The sequence below is a fragment of the Mobula hypostoma genome, chromosome 11 (assembly GCF_963921235.1).
Source record: "Mobula hypostoma chromosome 11, sMobHyp1.1, whole genome shotgun sequence".
Lineage (NCBI taxonomy): Eukaryota > Metazoa > Chordata > Chondrichthyes > Myliobatiformes > Myliobatidae > Mobula > Mobula hypostoma.
The window spans coordinates 115,028,516-115,045,649 of NC_086107.1; the positions used below are offsets into that span (position 1 = coordinate 115,028,516).

At 54.0% G+C, this 17,134-nt stretch overlaps 1 protein-coding gene across 9 annotated transcripts in view; it reads right to left on the reverse strand.

The window, feature by feature from the left end:
* Positions 1 to 1,146: 1,146 nt before the first annotated feature.
* Positions 1,147 to 17,134, reverse strand: part of LOC134354155 (integrin alpha-M-like) — a 67,461-nt gene continuing 51,473 nt past the window's right edge. For all 9 annotated transcript variants that reach the window (XM_063062987.1, XM_063062984.1, XM_063062986.1 and 6 more), the window contains 16 exons: positions 16,081 to 16,211; positions 15,596 to 15,753; positions 12,463 to 12,614; positions 11,447 to 11,584; positions 10,998 to 11,071; positions 10,587 to 10,725; positions 9,677 to 9,778; positions 9,089 to 9,168; positions 6,587 to 6,670; positions 6,018 to 6,090; positions 5,303 to 5,413; positions 4,367 to 4,438; positions 3,438 to 3,536; positions 3,105 to 3,209; positions 2,516 to 2,623; positions 1,147 to 2,099 (listed from right to left, as the gene is read on the reverse strand). In XM_063062987.1, the coding sequence (XP_062919057.1) occupies positions 1,878 to 2,099; positions 2,516 to 2,623; positions 3,105 to 3,209; positions 3,438 to 3,536; positions 4,367 to 4,438; positions 5,303 to 5,413; positions 6,018 to 6,090; positions 6,587 to 6,670; positions 9,089 to 9,168; positions 9,677 to 9,778; positions 10,587 to 10,725; positions 10,998 to 11,071; positions 11,447 to 11,584; positions 12,463 to 12,614; positions 15,596 to 15,753; positions 16,081 to 16,211 (1,848 nt within the window). In that variant the 3' untranslated portion in view covers positions 1,147 to 1,877. The remainder of the gene's footprint in view (positions 2,100 to 2,515; positions 2,624 to 3,104; positions 3,210 to 3,437; positions 3,537 to 4,366; positions 4,439 to 5,302; positions 5,414 to 6,017; positions 6,091 to 6,586; positions 6,671 to 9,088; positions 9,169 to 9,676; positions 9,779 to 10,586; positions 10,726 to 10,997; positions 11,072 to 11,446; positions 11,585 to 12,462; positions 12,615 to 15,595; positions 15,754 to 16,080; positions 16,212 to 17,134) is intronic.

The window sequence follows — 17,134 nt, forward strand, 5'->3', positions numbered from 1 at the left end:
GATGGAAAGTGGGCAAAGCGGAGATTGGGAGAGATGAAGGTACGGGGAGAGAATTGTCAGGTTGACAGCAATCACGAAAGGAGCGTTGGCGGGGAAAATGGAAGCCGGGGCTCGCCGATATATTCCACAGTTCTGCCCAGTAGGATTCTTCCGGACTACCACAGGGTGCCCCTCAACGGACTGGAGATGGGGTGGGGGTTTCGCAGAGAGCGGCCTCCTCCGCCCCATTCGGCACTGACTTCTCCATCCCGTCCAGGTCGTTCTCACAGACCATCCCTTCAGAATGCCGAGGGTAACCGCCCGCCTGCTCTACCCCTATCCCAGACCGTTCCCTCCACCTCATTCCCACTAAAAGCTTGACAGCCCCGGGCTCCGCTGTCGAGTTTCCGGTACCCCTCACCTCGTTCATATCCCCTTCCCGGTCCAGGCCTTTGCACCTTATTGTCGGCCTGCTCGACACTTTCCCTGTAGTTTATTCTGCATTCTTTAATTGTTTTATCGTGTGCTACCGCCATGCACCCTGTAATGAACTGATCTGTGCCAACAGATTACAAGCTTTTCACTCTGTCTCGGGCCAATAATGAAGCAATTCCGTTTCCAAACGCTTTTCACGGTATCTCAGTCGACACAACAATAATGAAATTGATCACCAGGGTCCATGACCAGAAGCCGATTCGGGAGGAACTTCAGTCCCACCATTTCTGGCAGGGAACCGCGGACGGGGAAGAAGCCAAACGTCCCGTTGGCGGACGAGGCCGATACGCCTTGCGAACGGCCCTCCGAAAGCGGCACCAAGGCAAACGTTGTTTCCCACCCCCCCAGCACCCACCCCACCCAAACCCAGCCCTCCCCCAAATTGATCCCATCCCTCCCTTCCCACTCTCTCCCACCCCCCAATCCCATCCCACCCTCCCTCTTAGCTGCAATCGCTGCTTCCTCCCTCAATACTCCCTCTTTTCCTCTTCCCTTCTTCCCTCTCTCATACTGATAGGCGCTACCTCCTTCCGTTCTCCGACGCTACCAACTCTATTCCCTCCCTTTCCTTCCATCTCTCTCCCTCCCTCACTGTCTCCCCCTTCTACCTCTTCACTCCCTTCCCACACTCTCCCCCTCCCTCTACACCCCACCTATCCCCTATTCCTCCTCCCTCTTTCCCTCTTCCCTCCATTGCTACCCTCCTTCTCGCGCTCTTCTCTACTTCTTTCCGCCTCCCTTTCACTCTTCCCCTTCCTTTTCTGTCCCAACATCTGTTCATCTTCCTTCTCCTATTTTCCTCGCTTTCATTCCCTCCCCTTCCCACTCATCCTTTATCCTCCCCCCCACTCACACTCCACCCTCTCACCTCCTCTTATCTATCTCTCTACTCCCTCCACACATTTTCGCCGCCTTCTCCTCAGCTCCTTCCTTTCCGCTCCACACCATTTCTCCCGTTCCTTCCTCGCCTCTCTCCTACTCTCACCCTACGAACCTTCCCACCCACTATTACCTTCCCCATTTTCTCCATTGTTCCCCTTCCACCCCACATCTCTCCCCATCTCCCTCCACTCTCTCTCCCATTTCTCCCTCCCTCTATTCCTTTCCTCCTCTCGCTTCTCCAACTTCCAGACAAGTAAACTCTTAGTTGCTCTATCTTGCTGTTGATTAGCTCACTGTTGCCCGACAGCGCACAGCCCAACCCCTCGCCTCCCCCACCCTTCAAGCGGAGCGGCTGAGATCCCAGATCGAAGACAATATGACCCCAGTCCATTGTGTGGATGCAGTTAAGGGAGAATGAGACGGGGGGACACGGAACTGAGGAGTGGGCAAGGGAAAAAGGGTATCACGACGCGGGAGTATTGTAGGGGTTAACAGGGAAAGGGCCGGGCATGGGAAGAGGATTAAGGAGACGGGGAAGTTTCCGCACTGGTTAACGTCGCGTCGTCATTGGACGGTGCCGTCTGGTCATTGGGCGGTGAAGAGCTGCCGTTCGCCGGTTCCTTGTTGTCATTGGCCATTGCCGAAGCGTCCGCATTCCCGTCCATTCCCATCATTTTCTGATTCTCAGCTGCTTGCATCCCGCCGCCAAAATCCTTCGGGGAGGTTCGCTTGAAGAATCCGAACTGGGAACCAGGGAGAAGGGCTGGAGTCAGGGGGTAGAGATCTGACCCAGATGGAGCGCGGCCAATCCCAGCCCATGTCCAAAGCAACTGTCCAATAAGGGGCTCCCTCCGCCCACGCAATCCCGCCGGCGGCCGCTTCTCCCTTCTCGCCGCCCCTCCTCTCTCTTTTTCCTATCTCCCCTTTTTGCTCTATCCCCTCCTCAATCCACCGCCTAGCTCATCCCTTCTTGCCCCTTATCACCCCTCCCACACTCCATCCTTCCCCCCCCCCGCGCCACACTCTTCTTCACGTTCCGCCGGTGCTCCCCCTCAGCCCGACGCTCCGAGCGCAAACCTCCTTTCTCGCTGCCCCCTTCAGCAGCGCTCCCTCGCTCCTCGCCGTCCTTGCCTCCATCCCAGAGATGTAGCGCCCTAACCTTCCAGAGGATGAGGATGATAATCAGGAGGATGAACAGCCCAGACAAGCTGCCGATGATCATCAGGGTCCTTCTGCTCTTTGGGTCGATTTGCACCTCCGTTTGTCCCTGCGTGGGGAGTCACACAAATCGCAACGGTGAGCGGACGCTAGAGATCAACATGCAGCGGCGGAGTCCCGTCGGGAGGGCGGAATGAATGGGTGAATGTGGAAGTGCGGGGTCCTGCTGGGAGTGCGGACGATGGGAGTCAATAGGAAGTTGTGCGTCTCAATGGGAGTGTGTAAGATGGGAGAGAACCGGAAGGGTGGGGTCCCGTTGGGAATTTGGACGGTGGGAGTAAACGGGAATGTGTTGTTCCCATTGGGAGTGCGGAAGGCAGGAGAGCCGGGAAGGTGCAAGATCCCGTTGGGTGTGTCCCATTGTGGCTGCGGGCGGCGGGAGTGAATAGGAAGGGGTGGGAATGTTTTAATGAGTGATTTGTGGGGAGATTTTTTTGGGAATGTAGCTGAGACGGGTGGGACGGATTCTTGAACATTCTCACAGCCTCGCCACGCCCAGATCTTGGGATCAGGCTGTGCGCATTCATTACCTTCGCCTTCTGGCTGCGTTCTTCGTTTTGGCTGACGTGGCGGTAGCTGTTCACAGAGAGGAGAGCCGAGCTCCGCAGGGTCATCGTGGGTGTGTCCCCGCTAGGCTGTGGGGAGGCGCAAACAGGGTGGGATCAGAGACGGCTCGAACACACTCACAGATTCCCCTCCCAGAAACCTCTTCTCCTAAGCCCGTCTGTGACCCTCCCCTCCCCCAGCACCCCTCCGTCTCCGTGAACCCCACCATTCCCCCCCCCAGCACCTCCCCGTCACCGTGACACCCCTACGCACGTCCCGTCCCCATTCCACCCCCTTTTTCCCCATCCCCTCAGTACCAGTAGCTGTGTGAAGCCGTTCAGGTGGAATGTGGTTATCTTGTTGGGGATTGAGCGAAAGTTGCAGACGACCGTCTGGACCTGAATCCCAGGGATCTCCTGGGGGTGGTGGGGGGGGGGGGAAGAGAAGAGTCTGTGGTCAGCAAAAGCAACAGAGGAAAACTCTCCCCCGCCCCCCACTTCGGACTGTACGAGCAGCGCTCCAGAGCTACACACAGTTCCTGGCCTTGTTGTCCGAGAGAGCGCTGGGTGCTGGTGGGCCGGTCGAGAGGTTGTGTCTCGGGTGGGGGAGTGATCTGGGATGTTTCGAGGAGGGCGGAGTTGGGAACCGAAGGAAGAGACGGAAGTCGGTGGTACCGGGGCAAAGGTGCGTAGGGAGAGAAGGAGAGATGGGGATGGGGAGGGAAGGGGCAGATAGGTGTCTTGTCGGGAGGGTTGAGTGGAGTAAAGTTCGGGGGGGGAAGGGTTCGGGGAGTAGTCTGGGAGGGGTGGAAAGGGAAGAGAGTCGGAACTGCAGAGCGAGGGGATGATGTAGCCAGGGCAGGAGGGGCTGGGGCGGGTAGGGGAAGAGTGGGTTCTGGGGACAAATGTAGATGGGTTAGTTGTCGGGGCTGGAGAGGGGTGGCAAGTCGGGGGGCCGGGTGCGAGGGTTGGGGGAGAATGTGGAGCATAAATAGAGAGTGGTGGATCAAGGAGTGGGGGAGGGGTTGTCGGGGTATTGAGGGAGGGAGAAGGCTGAATAATCTGGGAAGGGGAAGCGCGCGGGTTGGGCGGAGAAGGAGGAGAGAGGCTTTCCGGAGCTCCCACCTCCTTCTTAGCCTCTCCCTTCGCACCTTCCGCCCTTTCCACGGCTCTACCTCCCCACTCTACCGCTGTCCCGCGCCGAACCGTCTCTCCTTCCATGCTGCCCCGCATTTGCTTCCTCTAACCTCTTCCTTGAGGAGATCCTGGATGGCGTCTTTCGGAGAGTCCATGGGGTCACTACACTTCAGATTCTGGCTCTGTAGGTGGGAACAGGTCACGTTAGTGTACTCTTTACACAGAACACCCCTCCCTTGGCTGTCTGTAACCTCCCTCTCTCCCCCTCCTCACTTCCCTCTCCATCTCTCGCCCACTCCGTGATTCACGCCCCCCCCCACCGCCACTCTCCTCTTCATTTCTCCCTGCACTCCATCTTCCTCTCTCTGTCCGTCTCTCCCTACCTCCCTCTCCTCACCCCTTCCCCTCTCTCTCCTCCGTACGTCTTTCATACCTACTCTCTTCCACTCCTCTCCCCTACTCTCTCCACCACCCACCCTCACTCATTCGCCGTCCCCATTCTCTCACCCTTCTCTTCCATCTTCTGCCTCCACTCTCCCTTCCTCCTCCCCTCTACTCGTTCACCTCCCATTTACGCGCCTTCTCCCATCTACTCATTCTCCCCTCTCTATTTTCCTGTCCCTCCCCCTCTCTCATCTCCTTCCCCTTCAATTCCCCCCTCCCCCCCCCCCACGTCCTCTTCTTCTCCTTCTCTCTACTTCGCTCCGGTCCATTTCTCCACCCTCTCTCTCACTTCCTTACACCACTCCTATCCCCCTACCTTTTCCACCCGGATCTCCCTCTTATTACCCCCCCCCGCCGTCCTACCCTTGCCCTCTTTGTCTTCCTCCTCTTTCTTTCTTTCTTTCTCTCTCTCTCTCATCCCGCCTTTCTCTTCCCGCTATCCCGATCCCCGTGAGGCTCGAACAGACCCCCCTATGTTACTAGGGTAACTGGTTGTCTGAACAGCCAATTCGGACCCGCTGGAGAGCCCGCACCTGTGCTCACATCATCCTTGGGTACGGGGGTAAAGTGTCCACGCTCCAAGATTAGTGACCGAGACTCACCACAGTGCCTTCATGATCAACCTGCGCTCTCCATGAAACAAAGTTCCCGATCTTCGAGGTGAAGCTGATGTTCAGTATGAGCGGGACAGGGTAGGGGCCCAGATTTTCCACCTGGGAGAAAAGAGAGAGGCGTGAGAAACTTTCGACAGGACACTGTCCTTTCCCACTCACTCCCATCGTCCGCGCCCCGACGGGACCCCGGCCCATCTTAATCACTCCCATCGCCCGCCTTTCTGTCGGGACACGGCCCCTTCCCGTTCGCTCCGATCGTCCGCAGTCCCGCCGGGGCCCCACTCCTTCCCGTTCATTCATCGTCCTCGGTCCCGACGGAACCTCGCACCTATCGGGCTGGAGGTGGGAGGGAGGAGAGAGGGAGGGGAGGGCGAAATTATCGAAGGGTGGTGCATGGGGAGGCGAATGGAGCCTAGATGTAGAGGAGTGGGAGAAAGGTAGGGTAGGGTGGAAGGGGTGGGAGAGGGAGCAGAAGGGGGAGGTTGCTGGTGGTTTGGAATTGGCGGCTGCGGAGGTAATATGGTGGGTGGAGGGAGTCTGGAAGTGAGGGGTAGGGGTAGGAGGTTGTAGGGGCGGGTGGTTAGAGGGTAGAAACCGAGAGGGTAGAGGGGAGGACGCATGGGCTGGAAAAAAGTTGAGGAGAGAGGGATGGGAATGAGAGGGAAGGGTAAGTGGAGGGGAAGACAGCTTACTGAGGTAGTACCTTGTAGGTGTGAGCCACCTCCTTTTGCTGCTGATCGTCCCCCGTGAACCGTATGTAGTGTGTGGCCCGAGGACTGCGAGGAAACGAGTTTACAGTCAGTCTGCGCATTAACAGACCATCGCCTCTCTTCTCAGTCCCGTCCCCTCCTCCTGCCCGTCTCCCCATTCCTGTTCCCCTCCTGTATTGCCTTCTCCACTGCCCATCCCCCCATCCTTTGAGTCATCTTCACCCTGCTCTCCTCTACCCCGTACCATTCCCCCTCTCTGTCCCATCTCCTGTCCTTTCCCCTCTCACCCTGCCCTTAATCCTCTCCCCTCTGTTTGTTCTCCAAAATCCCGCCCCTTCTCCCCCTCCCTTGATTCCATTCCCTTCTCCCCCTCTGCTCAGTCAACTCCCCCCTCTCTCTCCCCCTGTCCCCTCCCCTGTATCCCCAATCTCCCCCTGCACTCAATCTCCTGCCCTCTCCCCTTTCCTCCTGTCCCCTCCATTCTCCCGATCCTGCCCACCCCTCAGTCCCCTCCCCAACGCGGGTGGGGGGGGGGTGGCTGGCGAGACCTCCGGAGGCTCACCTGCTCACCACGACATCGACGGCATACTTAAAGGGTATCTTTACGTTGCGGGTTGTCTCGTCGGTAATGCTGTCCGTGTTGGAGCTGCAGAATTAATTGGGAAGTGTAAGAGCGGAACTGGAATTTTTAAGTTGGTTTATTGTCGTCACGTGCACCGAAGTTTTGTAGTTGGAATGGTCTATGATTATGGAATGGACCAGTGGTCCTGAATACTGTTCATATTGTCAAATCCTCACAGTGAATTGAAGTAGAACGTGGAAAAAACAACAACACAATACAGAATAAAATGTTACTATTACAGAGGAAGAGCAGTGAGGTGCAAGATCATTACGAGGTAGATTGTGAGGTCAACATTCCATCTTATCGGACGAAGGGACCATTGAACAGTCTTAGAACAGCGAGATAGAAGCTGTCCTTCCGCCTGGTGTTATGCGTTTTTTCAGTATCTTCTGGTGAAGGGGGAGCAGATGCGATTATCGGTAAATTGTTTTATTATTGTCACATGTGCAATGAAAAGTCAGCTCTTTTCCCCCCAGGGCGGAAATGGCGGACGCGAGGGGCGTTTTAAGGTGATTGGAGGGAGGTATGGTGAGGGTGGGGTGTCAGAGGTAGAGTTTCGCACACAGGAAGTGGTAGGGTGAACGTACTTGCTGGGTGCTGCTAGGAGCAGACACATGAGGAGACTACGCACATGGTCGATAGAAAACTGGAGGGCTGTGTGGGAAGGAGGCATTGGATTGGACTTGGTTAAACCAACATGATGCCCGAAGTACAGTACCTGTACTGTCCATGCTACACTGCCAATAAAAAGTACCCCCCCCACCCCACACCCATGGAAGTTTTCACGTTTTATTGATTTTTTTGTTTTACAACATAGAATCATAGTGGATTTAATTTGCCATTCTGACACTGATCAACAGAAAAAGACTCTTTCGTGTCAAAGTGTAAACAGATCTCCACAACATGGCCTAAATTAATTACAAATATAAAACACAAAATAATTGATTGCACAAGTATTCACTCCCTTCAAGTCAGTATTTAGTAGATGCACCTTTGGCAGAAATTATAACCTTGAGTCTGTGTGAATAGGTCTCTATCAGCTTTGCACATCTGGACACTCGCTGATATTTTCCCCAATCTTCTTTACAAAAGTACACAAGCCTCGTCAGATTGCATGGGGATCGTGAGTGAACAGCCCTTTTCATGTAGAGCCACAAATTCTCAATTGGATTGAGGTCTGGACTCTGAGTTGGCCGCTCCAGGACATTAACTATGTTGTTTTTAAGCCATTTCTGTGTAAATTTGGCCGTTTGCTTGGGGTCATTGTCTTGCTGGAAAACAATTCTTCTCCCAAGTCGCAGTTCTCTTGCAGACTGCATCAGGTTTTTTCTCCAGGATTTCCCTGTACTTTGATGCGTTCATTTTAGTCCCTACCTTCACAATTCTTCCAGGGCCTGTTGCAGTGAAGCATCCACAGAGCATGATGCAGCCACCACCATGCTTCACAGTTGGGATGGTGTGTTTTTGATGAAGGTGCGGTTTTATCAGACCATAGAACCTTCTTCCAGCTGACCTCAGAGTTCCCACATGCCTTCTGGGATACTCTAGCCCAGATTTCATCCGAGTTTTTCTCTTTGCCACTCTCCCATAAAGCTGCGACTGGTGAAGCACCCGGGCAACAGTTGTTGTGTGCGCAGTCTCTCCCATCTCAGCCACTGAAGCTTGTAACTCCTCTAGAGTTGTCATAGGTCTCTTGGTGGCCTCCCTCACCAGTCCCCATCTTGCACAGTCACTCAGTTTTTGAGGACGGCCTGTCCTTGGCAGATTTACAGCTGTGTCATATTCTTTCCATTCCTTGATGATTGACTTAACTGTACTCCACGAGATATTCAGTGACCTGGAAATGTTCTGGTATCTATCTCCTGACTTCTAATTTTTAATAATCTTTTCGTGGAGTTGCCTGGAGTGTTCTTTTGCCTTCATGGTGTAGTTTTTGCCGGGATACTGACTCACCAGCGGTTGGACTTTCCAGATATAGCTGTGTTTTTACTACAATGAATTGAAACGCTTTGACTGCACACGGGTCTCTAAAAACAGTCTCCATTTAGCTAATTATGTGACTTCTAAAACCAGTTGGCTGCACCAGTAATGATTCGGTGTGTCACATTAAAAGGGGCGAAGACTTCTGCAATCAATTATTTTGTGCTTTATATTTAGAGTTAATTTAGATTACTTTGTAGAGATCTGACACGGGAGAGCCTTTTTCTGTTGATTAGTGTCAAAAAAGTCAAATTAAGTCCACTGTGATGCAATGTTGTAAAAACAATAAAACATGAACATTTCCAAGGGCGGGGGGGGGGGGAAGGAGTGAATATTTTTTATGGGCGAGATATATGTTCTATCTCCTTTGTATATCTCTTTCAATGAAAAGAGGTGGTGGTGTTGGAGGTTGGGGGGCAGGGGGTTGGTTAAACGCAGAATTAACGACGGATGGGCACGTACCTGAGGGCTTCAACCTCTATCTTCGCCTTTTCTCCCCAGTCCGGTCGCCCCTGAATATCGAAACTCAGATTCAGGTTGATCTGGAAAGGAATGGAGAGGTGGATCTGAATGCAGCCGCCTGCCCGGAGGTGAAACTGGTGGGAGTGGAGGAGTGAAGAAGGAGGTGTGGTCTTACCGTAGTAGGGAACTACTCCATAGTTCTATAACAGCGGATAGATTGCGACTGCGGGTGGAGAGGAATGAGGGAGGCAGGGGGAGTCAGACCAGGAGAGAGAGATGGAAGAAAAGCAGATGCGGTTGGATTGTGGGAGAAACCGGGCCGGGGAGGAGGGAGAGGAAGAGAATCAGTGGGGAGGGAGGGAGGAGTGGGTGGGGGGGGGGGGGTCAGTCAGACCGGGAAGGGTGGGGAAGAAGATGAAGGGAGGAGGAGAGTGAGACTGGGAGGGGTAAGAGATGGATCAGACCCGGGGGCTGACACGGAGGAGGTGAAAGTCAGATCGGGAGGAAGAAGGGGGTGAGGTTCAGACAAGGGAAGGATGGGAGGAGGGAGGGGATTTTCGAGGGTGTAACCCGATACCGGGGACTTACCTGGTGGTCCTGCCTGAAGATGGGGTGACTGATGAAACAAACTAACATCCCGCGATGGCCCTGGACCGGATCTGGGCTGGAGCTGCACTCGACCCTACTGTCCTGGGAAGAGAGGTAGAGAGTGTGGGTGCTGAGGATGGGGTGAACTTGAGGAGGGATGGGTGAAGAGAAGGAGTGGGGCGACGTGCGAGAGCGTGGGGCGAATAGGAATATCTGTATGGGGTAGGCGACAAAGAGGGAACAGTGTGGGAGGGAACAGAGCGCTGCCTCTAAGTGGGGGGGGGGGCAAGGTCGGTTGAGGACGGAGAACTTTCTTAGGGAACCGAGATTGAGACTGGAGGGCAAATGCGAAGGAAGCAGTGAAGAAGGAAGGCAAGGAAGCGGCGGCCATGAGGGAACAGCGTTGAGAAGGGAGGCGAACCGCAGGTGGGTCAGCGGATTGAAGGAAAGCTACGGAATGGAGGCAGAGAGGAACGTGGCTTTGCGGGAGGCTGGAGAATAATGAAGGAGCTCGGGGGCAGAGGGACTGAGATAAATGCGGAAGTCCCATGGGAAGGACGGGGAGCAATAAGGGAACGCTACGGATGGGAGGCGGAGGGGAATTAAGGAGTTCCGCAATAGAGATGGTGGGAGTTTCGAGAGAGAGAGCGAGAGAGGGCGGCGGGGCGGGGGGGGGGGGTGGGGGTGGAGAGAGAGAGAGAGAGAGGAATGAGAAAGCTCGGGTGAATGGTCGGAAAGGAATGAGACCGCGAGGTGGGAGGACAGAGAGAAACGAGGGAGCTCGTTGGGAGAGCGTGCGTGAGCCGGCGGGGAACGAGGGAATTCTGCAGGAAGGTCAGAGGAATGATGGAGCGCCAGCGCTGTTTCGGGGAACCCCTCGTTCCCTCCTTCAGTTTTCCCTCACACTCACCTTGGCGATATGGATGCGGCGTTGCTGGAGGCCGGGCGGGTGCCGGATGCGGAGGGAGGTGCTGTAGGAATCTTCGCCCCGGTTCTCCAGCAACAGCCATAGGTACAGAGTGGTGTCCCGGCCCAGCACGAGGGTCTGTCTGACAGTGAGGGAGGGACAGAGGGTTAGTCCGGGGGTGGCAAGAGGGATCGGGCAGTTTAGGAGAGGGTGGGGTCTGGGAGAGAGGTAGAGTCAGTGTGTGGACGAGGGGTGAATTGGTACGACGAGGTCAGTGTGGGGAAAGGAGACACTTTGGGGAAGTCATTGGGAGGCTGGGTCGATGTGTGTGGGGAAGTCGGTGTGGGGCGTTTCAGGTGGGGAAAGGACAGGGAGAGGAGAAGCATTCTTCCCTCTGTCTTGGCGCTTTCTTACCCGCTGTATTTCACGTTGAGAATAAGGCGATCTGTGCATATCTCGTCATTCCCACAGTTACTCTCCATATGGAGCTGAAGAGGAAATGGCAGCGGATGAGTGTCCGATCAGGAAACACGCCCCTCTGCACCCCTCAGAGAGACATCTCTCCCTTCCCTCCTTCCCCATTGCCCATCACCTCATCACGGTCTATCACTCTCCTTCCTCCCCTATCCCCTTCCCGTTGTTCTTTCCGCTACTTCCTCTTATATCCTCTCTCGTCTCTCCCCCCCTCCCCTGTATTCTCTCCCCGCTCTCCCCTTCCTCATCCTCTCCCTGCCCTCTTTCCTCCCCTCTCCTCTCTCCCTGTCCCCCACCCTCTCTCCAACTCCCCTTTCCTCCTCATCCCTCTGCGCTACTCCCTGCCCCTGCCGAATGCCACCCTCCTCTCCCCCCACGCCACACCTTACCCGATGGTCGAGGGAGGTGCGACAGCGGTGGCTCAGAACGGGAAGGGGGTGCTCCGTCACTCCTTCCGACGGCGGGTACGGTGTCACTGAGAAGTTGACGACGAGCAGCAGAGGGGTTAGCGAGTCCTCGACGCAGACCTGGGGGTAGAGCGCGGGAGAGCAGGCCAGTTAGTGCGAGACAGAGTTAGACCCGCCCTCCAAATGCTCCAGTCTCTGCCGGTATTACCAGGATTCCCACCCTCAGAAATCCCGGGATTTCACTGTCAGAATTCCCATGATTCCACCACCTGGCACCCCAGCATCCCACAGCAAAATTCTTATGATCCATCCCATGACATTCCCATGGTCCAGCTGCAGGATTTTCGGGATCACAGCGCCTACGTTTCAGCGTCCCATTACATAATTCCTGTAATTCCACCGCCATCATTCCTAGAAAACTATTGCAGAATTCCCGTGGTTCTAACCCCTGTAGTTACCAGGGTTCATGTGCTAGAATTGCTGGGATCCCTGCGTCTGGAGTTCCTGGATACTCTCGCTGCCTTATGCACCAGGGATCCCACAGCCGGCACTTCCAGCAAACTGTTCCTCGGGATCCATTGCCCGGCGTTCCGGGCATTACCTCGCCCGGCACCCCCGGGTTCGCACTACCTCTCGCTCCCGGGATCCCAGCACCGTTATAAGGATATCCAACCACCAGAATTCCCGGTATCTAACCGTCGACAGATGTCTTATATTTCAATAACCTCCCATTCCCTGTATCCCATGACTACCGTCATTCCAGGAATCCCACAACCTCCTGTTGTTAGCATCTCGGCGCCCAGTGTTCCCGGGACGCCACTGAAGAAGACTGAATAGTGAGGAGTGCCGAGGAACAGAGAGACCTCTGTATATGAAGGTATACGTCGATGTATAACGGTAGGACACGCACTACAGGGGTTTGACCAAATTCCCCTTCGGGGAGGTGGTGTAATTCGGACCCCAGAGGCTATATTTTGAGGAGTAGGGTGAACACCCACCGGCAACCAAATGTTGTGCTGGACGCACGTGCTGTCTCCGGACAGGTTGAGGGAGCGGGTGAAAGGGTGTTCGCTTGTCTCCAGCTGAGCCCGGGGAGAGTGACGATTCCTGTCCAGGTCCAGCTGGTAGGTCAGGATCACAGTCAGCGGATCTGGAGGCGGCAGAAGTGGGAAGAGTTAACACAAATCATAGTACGGGCTATTCGGTCCACTCCATTGTGCCGACCTTGTAACCTAGCCCAAGATCAATCAAATGCTTCCCATCTACATTCCATCCACTCTTCTTTCAAATACGACCTTCTCAAAAAGTTCCGTACATATCCCTAGTGTACATGTCTCTATCACACCCACCAATCCGGAAGCAAATTCCACACACCCACTACTGTGTAATAAACAACCCACCTCCGGCATTCCCGCCGCCCTATACTCCTCTGCAATCACTTTAAGTTGATGTTCTCCCGTACTGGCACCCTGGGGGTGGGGGTGGGGGGAGAGGCTCTCTCTGTAACTCGATCTATGCCTCTTATCGTCTTGTACACTTGTATCAAACCGCCTGCTATTTTCCTTTGCTCCGAAGAGTAAAGCCCGACGTTTCCTAATGAGACGTGTCTCCTTCAGGTCCGGAAAAAACAAAACTCAGGCAAGACCGTCTACGCATAAAAATATTCATAAACGCCTGTCCGATAATCGCCCGGCGTGCGGGGCTGGGAATCACGGGCACCACTGACTGCGCCGGGGGAAAAAAACAGCGTCGCCGGTACCAGTCTTCGACGCCCTAAACAACTCCTATTAACTCGAGGCGTGCAACACAACGCTCGCCCCAACAGCTTCCTCTCCCAGGTGAGCAGCCGTTGTCTGTGACAGCAGCAGGCGTGGGAAGGACTCTGCAGAGAGTTAACCACCGAAAAGGTGCCGGGCCAGACAGCATCCCAGGCCGCTTACTCGGGGAATGTGCACACCAGCTCACTGACGTCATCACGGATACCTTGCACACGTCACTCACCCAGGCTGCTGTCCCCACGGGCTTCAAATCAGCCACCATTCTACCACCTTCAGAACTAAACTTGGCACTGGCGCCAATCATCGTGCAGTGCTTTGAATGGCCTGCAATGACACACAGCAAGACTTTCATCCCTACCAAATGGACGCTTTACAAATATGCTTACCGTCAGGAACGCTCGCCAGCAGATGTCATAGCATATGCCGTGCAGCTGGTCCTGATACGCTTAGAAAACAGGGACACTTACGTAAGAATGCCGTTTCCGGATTTCAACACTCTTGCCCCACAGACCATGGGTGTTGAACTTCCTAACCAACAGAAGATATTCAGGATGCACAATCGCTCCTCTCCATCATCCTCAACACGGGTGCCCCCAAGGCTGTGAGCTGAGCGCACTGTACACTCTGCTCACACGTTACTTCTGCGTGAACTGTACGCCGTAACCTACGCAGTAGCGTACGCGCGTTGTGAGCATTTATACCTGTGCGTTGGAATGTTTGCGTCGCTCGGCAATGCGCGCATGTCACGCATGCGCACTCACCTGCCCGCGCAAGGCTTCATGGTCATGGTAGTCTCGGGGTAAAGACGCGAGCGTCTTTTAAAACGCAAACAACAGGAATTCTGCAGATGCTGGAAATTCAAGCAACACACATCAAAGTTGCTGGTGAACGCAGCGGGCCAGACAGCATCTCTAGGAGGAGGTACAGTCGACGTTTCAGGCCAAGACTAACTGAAGGAAGGGTTAGTAAGAGATTTTTCAACTGAAGGAAGAGTTAGTAATGTCGCCTGTACCTCTTCCTAGAGATGCTGCCAGGCCTGCTGCGTTCACCAGCAACTTAGATGTGTGTTGCTTGAATTTCCAGCATCTGCAGAATTCCTGTTGTTTGCATTTTAAAATTCACTACGGCGAAGCCTCTTCCGGTGATGCCTATACCGAAGAAGTTTAGGTCTACCAAGCGGACCAATCACAGCTGCTGCAGTCTGCGTGTGCGCGTCGCAGCAACGCAAACTCTCGCGTAGGGTCTGCGTCGACGCAGACCTTACGGCGACGCGTAGAGCAGAGGTATAAATCAGCCTTAAGTATAAACCAGGCTTACTGCACGGCCAAATCCCTGAGTAATCACACTGCCAAGGTCGCTGAGGACTCTATAGTAGTCGGGCTCATCACCAACTGCCTATACCAGAGGATCTGGAAGAGCTCAAGGCCCGGTGCCGGGCAAATAACCTCTTTCTCAATGGCATTAAGGGAAAGTAGATGGTATTCGACTTCAGAAAAAAATGCACCACCTACACCCCTCTTTACATCGGCGACACGGGCTCTCATGGTCCCAGAACACACCCTACACTAACAAGTAAATCAAAAATGCCTCTACTTTCTGAGAAGACTGAAGAGAGCTGGACTATGTACATAAATACTCACGTCCTCCTACAGATACGTCGAGAGTATCATAACATCACCGTGCGAATTAGAAACTGTACCTTAGGGGGCAAGAAAGCTCTACAACAGGTAGTCAAAACTGGTCAACGCGTCACCAGCACTCGCAGCCTATCCCTCAACAAGGGCATACAGCAAACTACCGGAAAGGAGCCAGCAATATCGTGAAGGATCCCAGCCACCCTCCTAATGGACTGTTTGTCCCACTAACATCGGAGAGGAGACTACGTAGCATCCACGCCAGGACCACTAGACTCAAAATCTGTCACTTTCCCCAAGCAGTGAGGCTGACAAACTCCTCTACCCACTGACCCACACAACTCCCCGTCACTCTCTGTCAGAATCACGTTATGTACAGATACCCCTATACCTAGCGTCATTCTATGTACATACGACCAATCTATCCATATAAGCCATCTTATGTATCTATATTTATTGCGTTTTTGTGTTGCATCGGGTCCGGAGTATCAATTATGTCGCTCTCTTTCACAACGATGCACTGGAAATTACATTAAACTATTTCGATTCTCTAATCCAGGCTATATTCCGGTAAATCTCTTCGGCACCCTCTCTGATGCTTTCACATCCTTTCTATAATGAAGGGACCAGAACTGAACACGTTTGATGCGATGCAAAAATATGTTGTTCTGTGGCAGCAGTGGGGGAGGAGGGAGGGAATACCGGGAGGGAGGAGTTACCTGGAGGAGCATGTCCCTTCACTGACAGATTAAAGCAGATGCTGACGTTGTTGACGAGCCGCGTCTTGGAATCGGACCACGGACACCGGTAACTCTGCAGACCCAGCACCTCCGGCTGGAACTGCAGATCCACGTCTACCTCCAGTACCGGCCTGGAACTGCACACAATGAAGGAAAATCGGTCTCTCCATTACTGTTACCCCATACCGAAATACGGAAGAGAGGGAGCGGTAGGAATCGGGGGTTAAGTTTGAAGACGGAGAAGCGCGGGATCAGACTACGGTGGGGCCTGAGATCGCATCGGATTGCAGGCTGTGTTCAGCGCTGTTGTGGAGTCAGAAGCCTGTGGGAGAAGGGTTATGGTGGATCAGAGGTTATCGAGCCGGGTATGAAGGGCGGGCTGTATTGAGACCAGAGGGCGCAGGAGGCTGGACATTTCTGGGGTCGGTTGTCATGTAACGAGGCTCGGTGGAGACGGGTCTCACCGGAGGAGGACGACGTTCCCGGCCGCACTGACCACGATGTCTGTCAGTTTATCACCCGTCATGTCCATAGACCCCTGCACTGATTGTCCGAAGAACATCAGGGGCGGGGAGAATTGGCCGCCAGTGATTCGCTGTGAGGAGAGAGGAGTCAGAGCCAGTTAACTCCCCAGGTAACTGTTAGCATCCTGGAAATGGCAATCGCCCTGGCAGCGGTAACAATGCTGGCAACGCCACCACCTTGGGAAAGTTTACCATCCCGGCCGCGGAGGTAATTCCGGCACGGTCACCGCTCTTGACTCTTTAACTTTTCCCCACCCCATTAACCCCGCACCTCACCAGCCCTTTTAATCCTCCCCAAAAACCATTAACCCCCACTGACGCCTGTGACGGGTTCCTGAATTATCCCTTATGGACTGTGCTTTTAAAAGACAGAGCGAGAGCTGTGCAGCACAAACACTTTGTTATTAAGAGAGAGACCGACGAAGACTGCTCACAGTTTGTTTGGGAATTCTGCAAGGACACTGCCAGCTTCTGAGTTCCTACAGAGAGAGACGGGAGCAGCTACTTGATGGACAGCTGGTGTTCAGCATGCTGAGACAAATACCAGGTCGGCTGGTTGTTAGACACACCTGGTTTTGGACACTGGATGAGCTTTGTTGTGCCCACAGAAAGGTGGGTTTGTACAGGATCGATCAGGAGAATCAATCAGTGGCTCTCACAGTGTGGAAAAGGTGTGACCGGTGGGAAGTTATTAGTGTGGCCAACCCTCGCCTGGGTTGATAACTCCACCACAGAAAACAGTCCCCTTGTTGTGGTCACATTCGGTGACATCCAAAGGATTTCAGAGGACAACGGGAAGAATCGACGGCATCGGCTTGCTCGAACAACCACAACACCTCTCTACCTCTCCATCACTGCTCAACTCAATACCACAGACTGAACTGAACTTTACCCATCACCGTAAGGCTGTGTCCATTTTACCCCTAGGCTTGAAGAAGCTGGGTTTTCACATTTCCACACTTATATATATATATATATATATATATATATATAT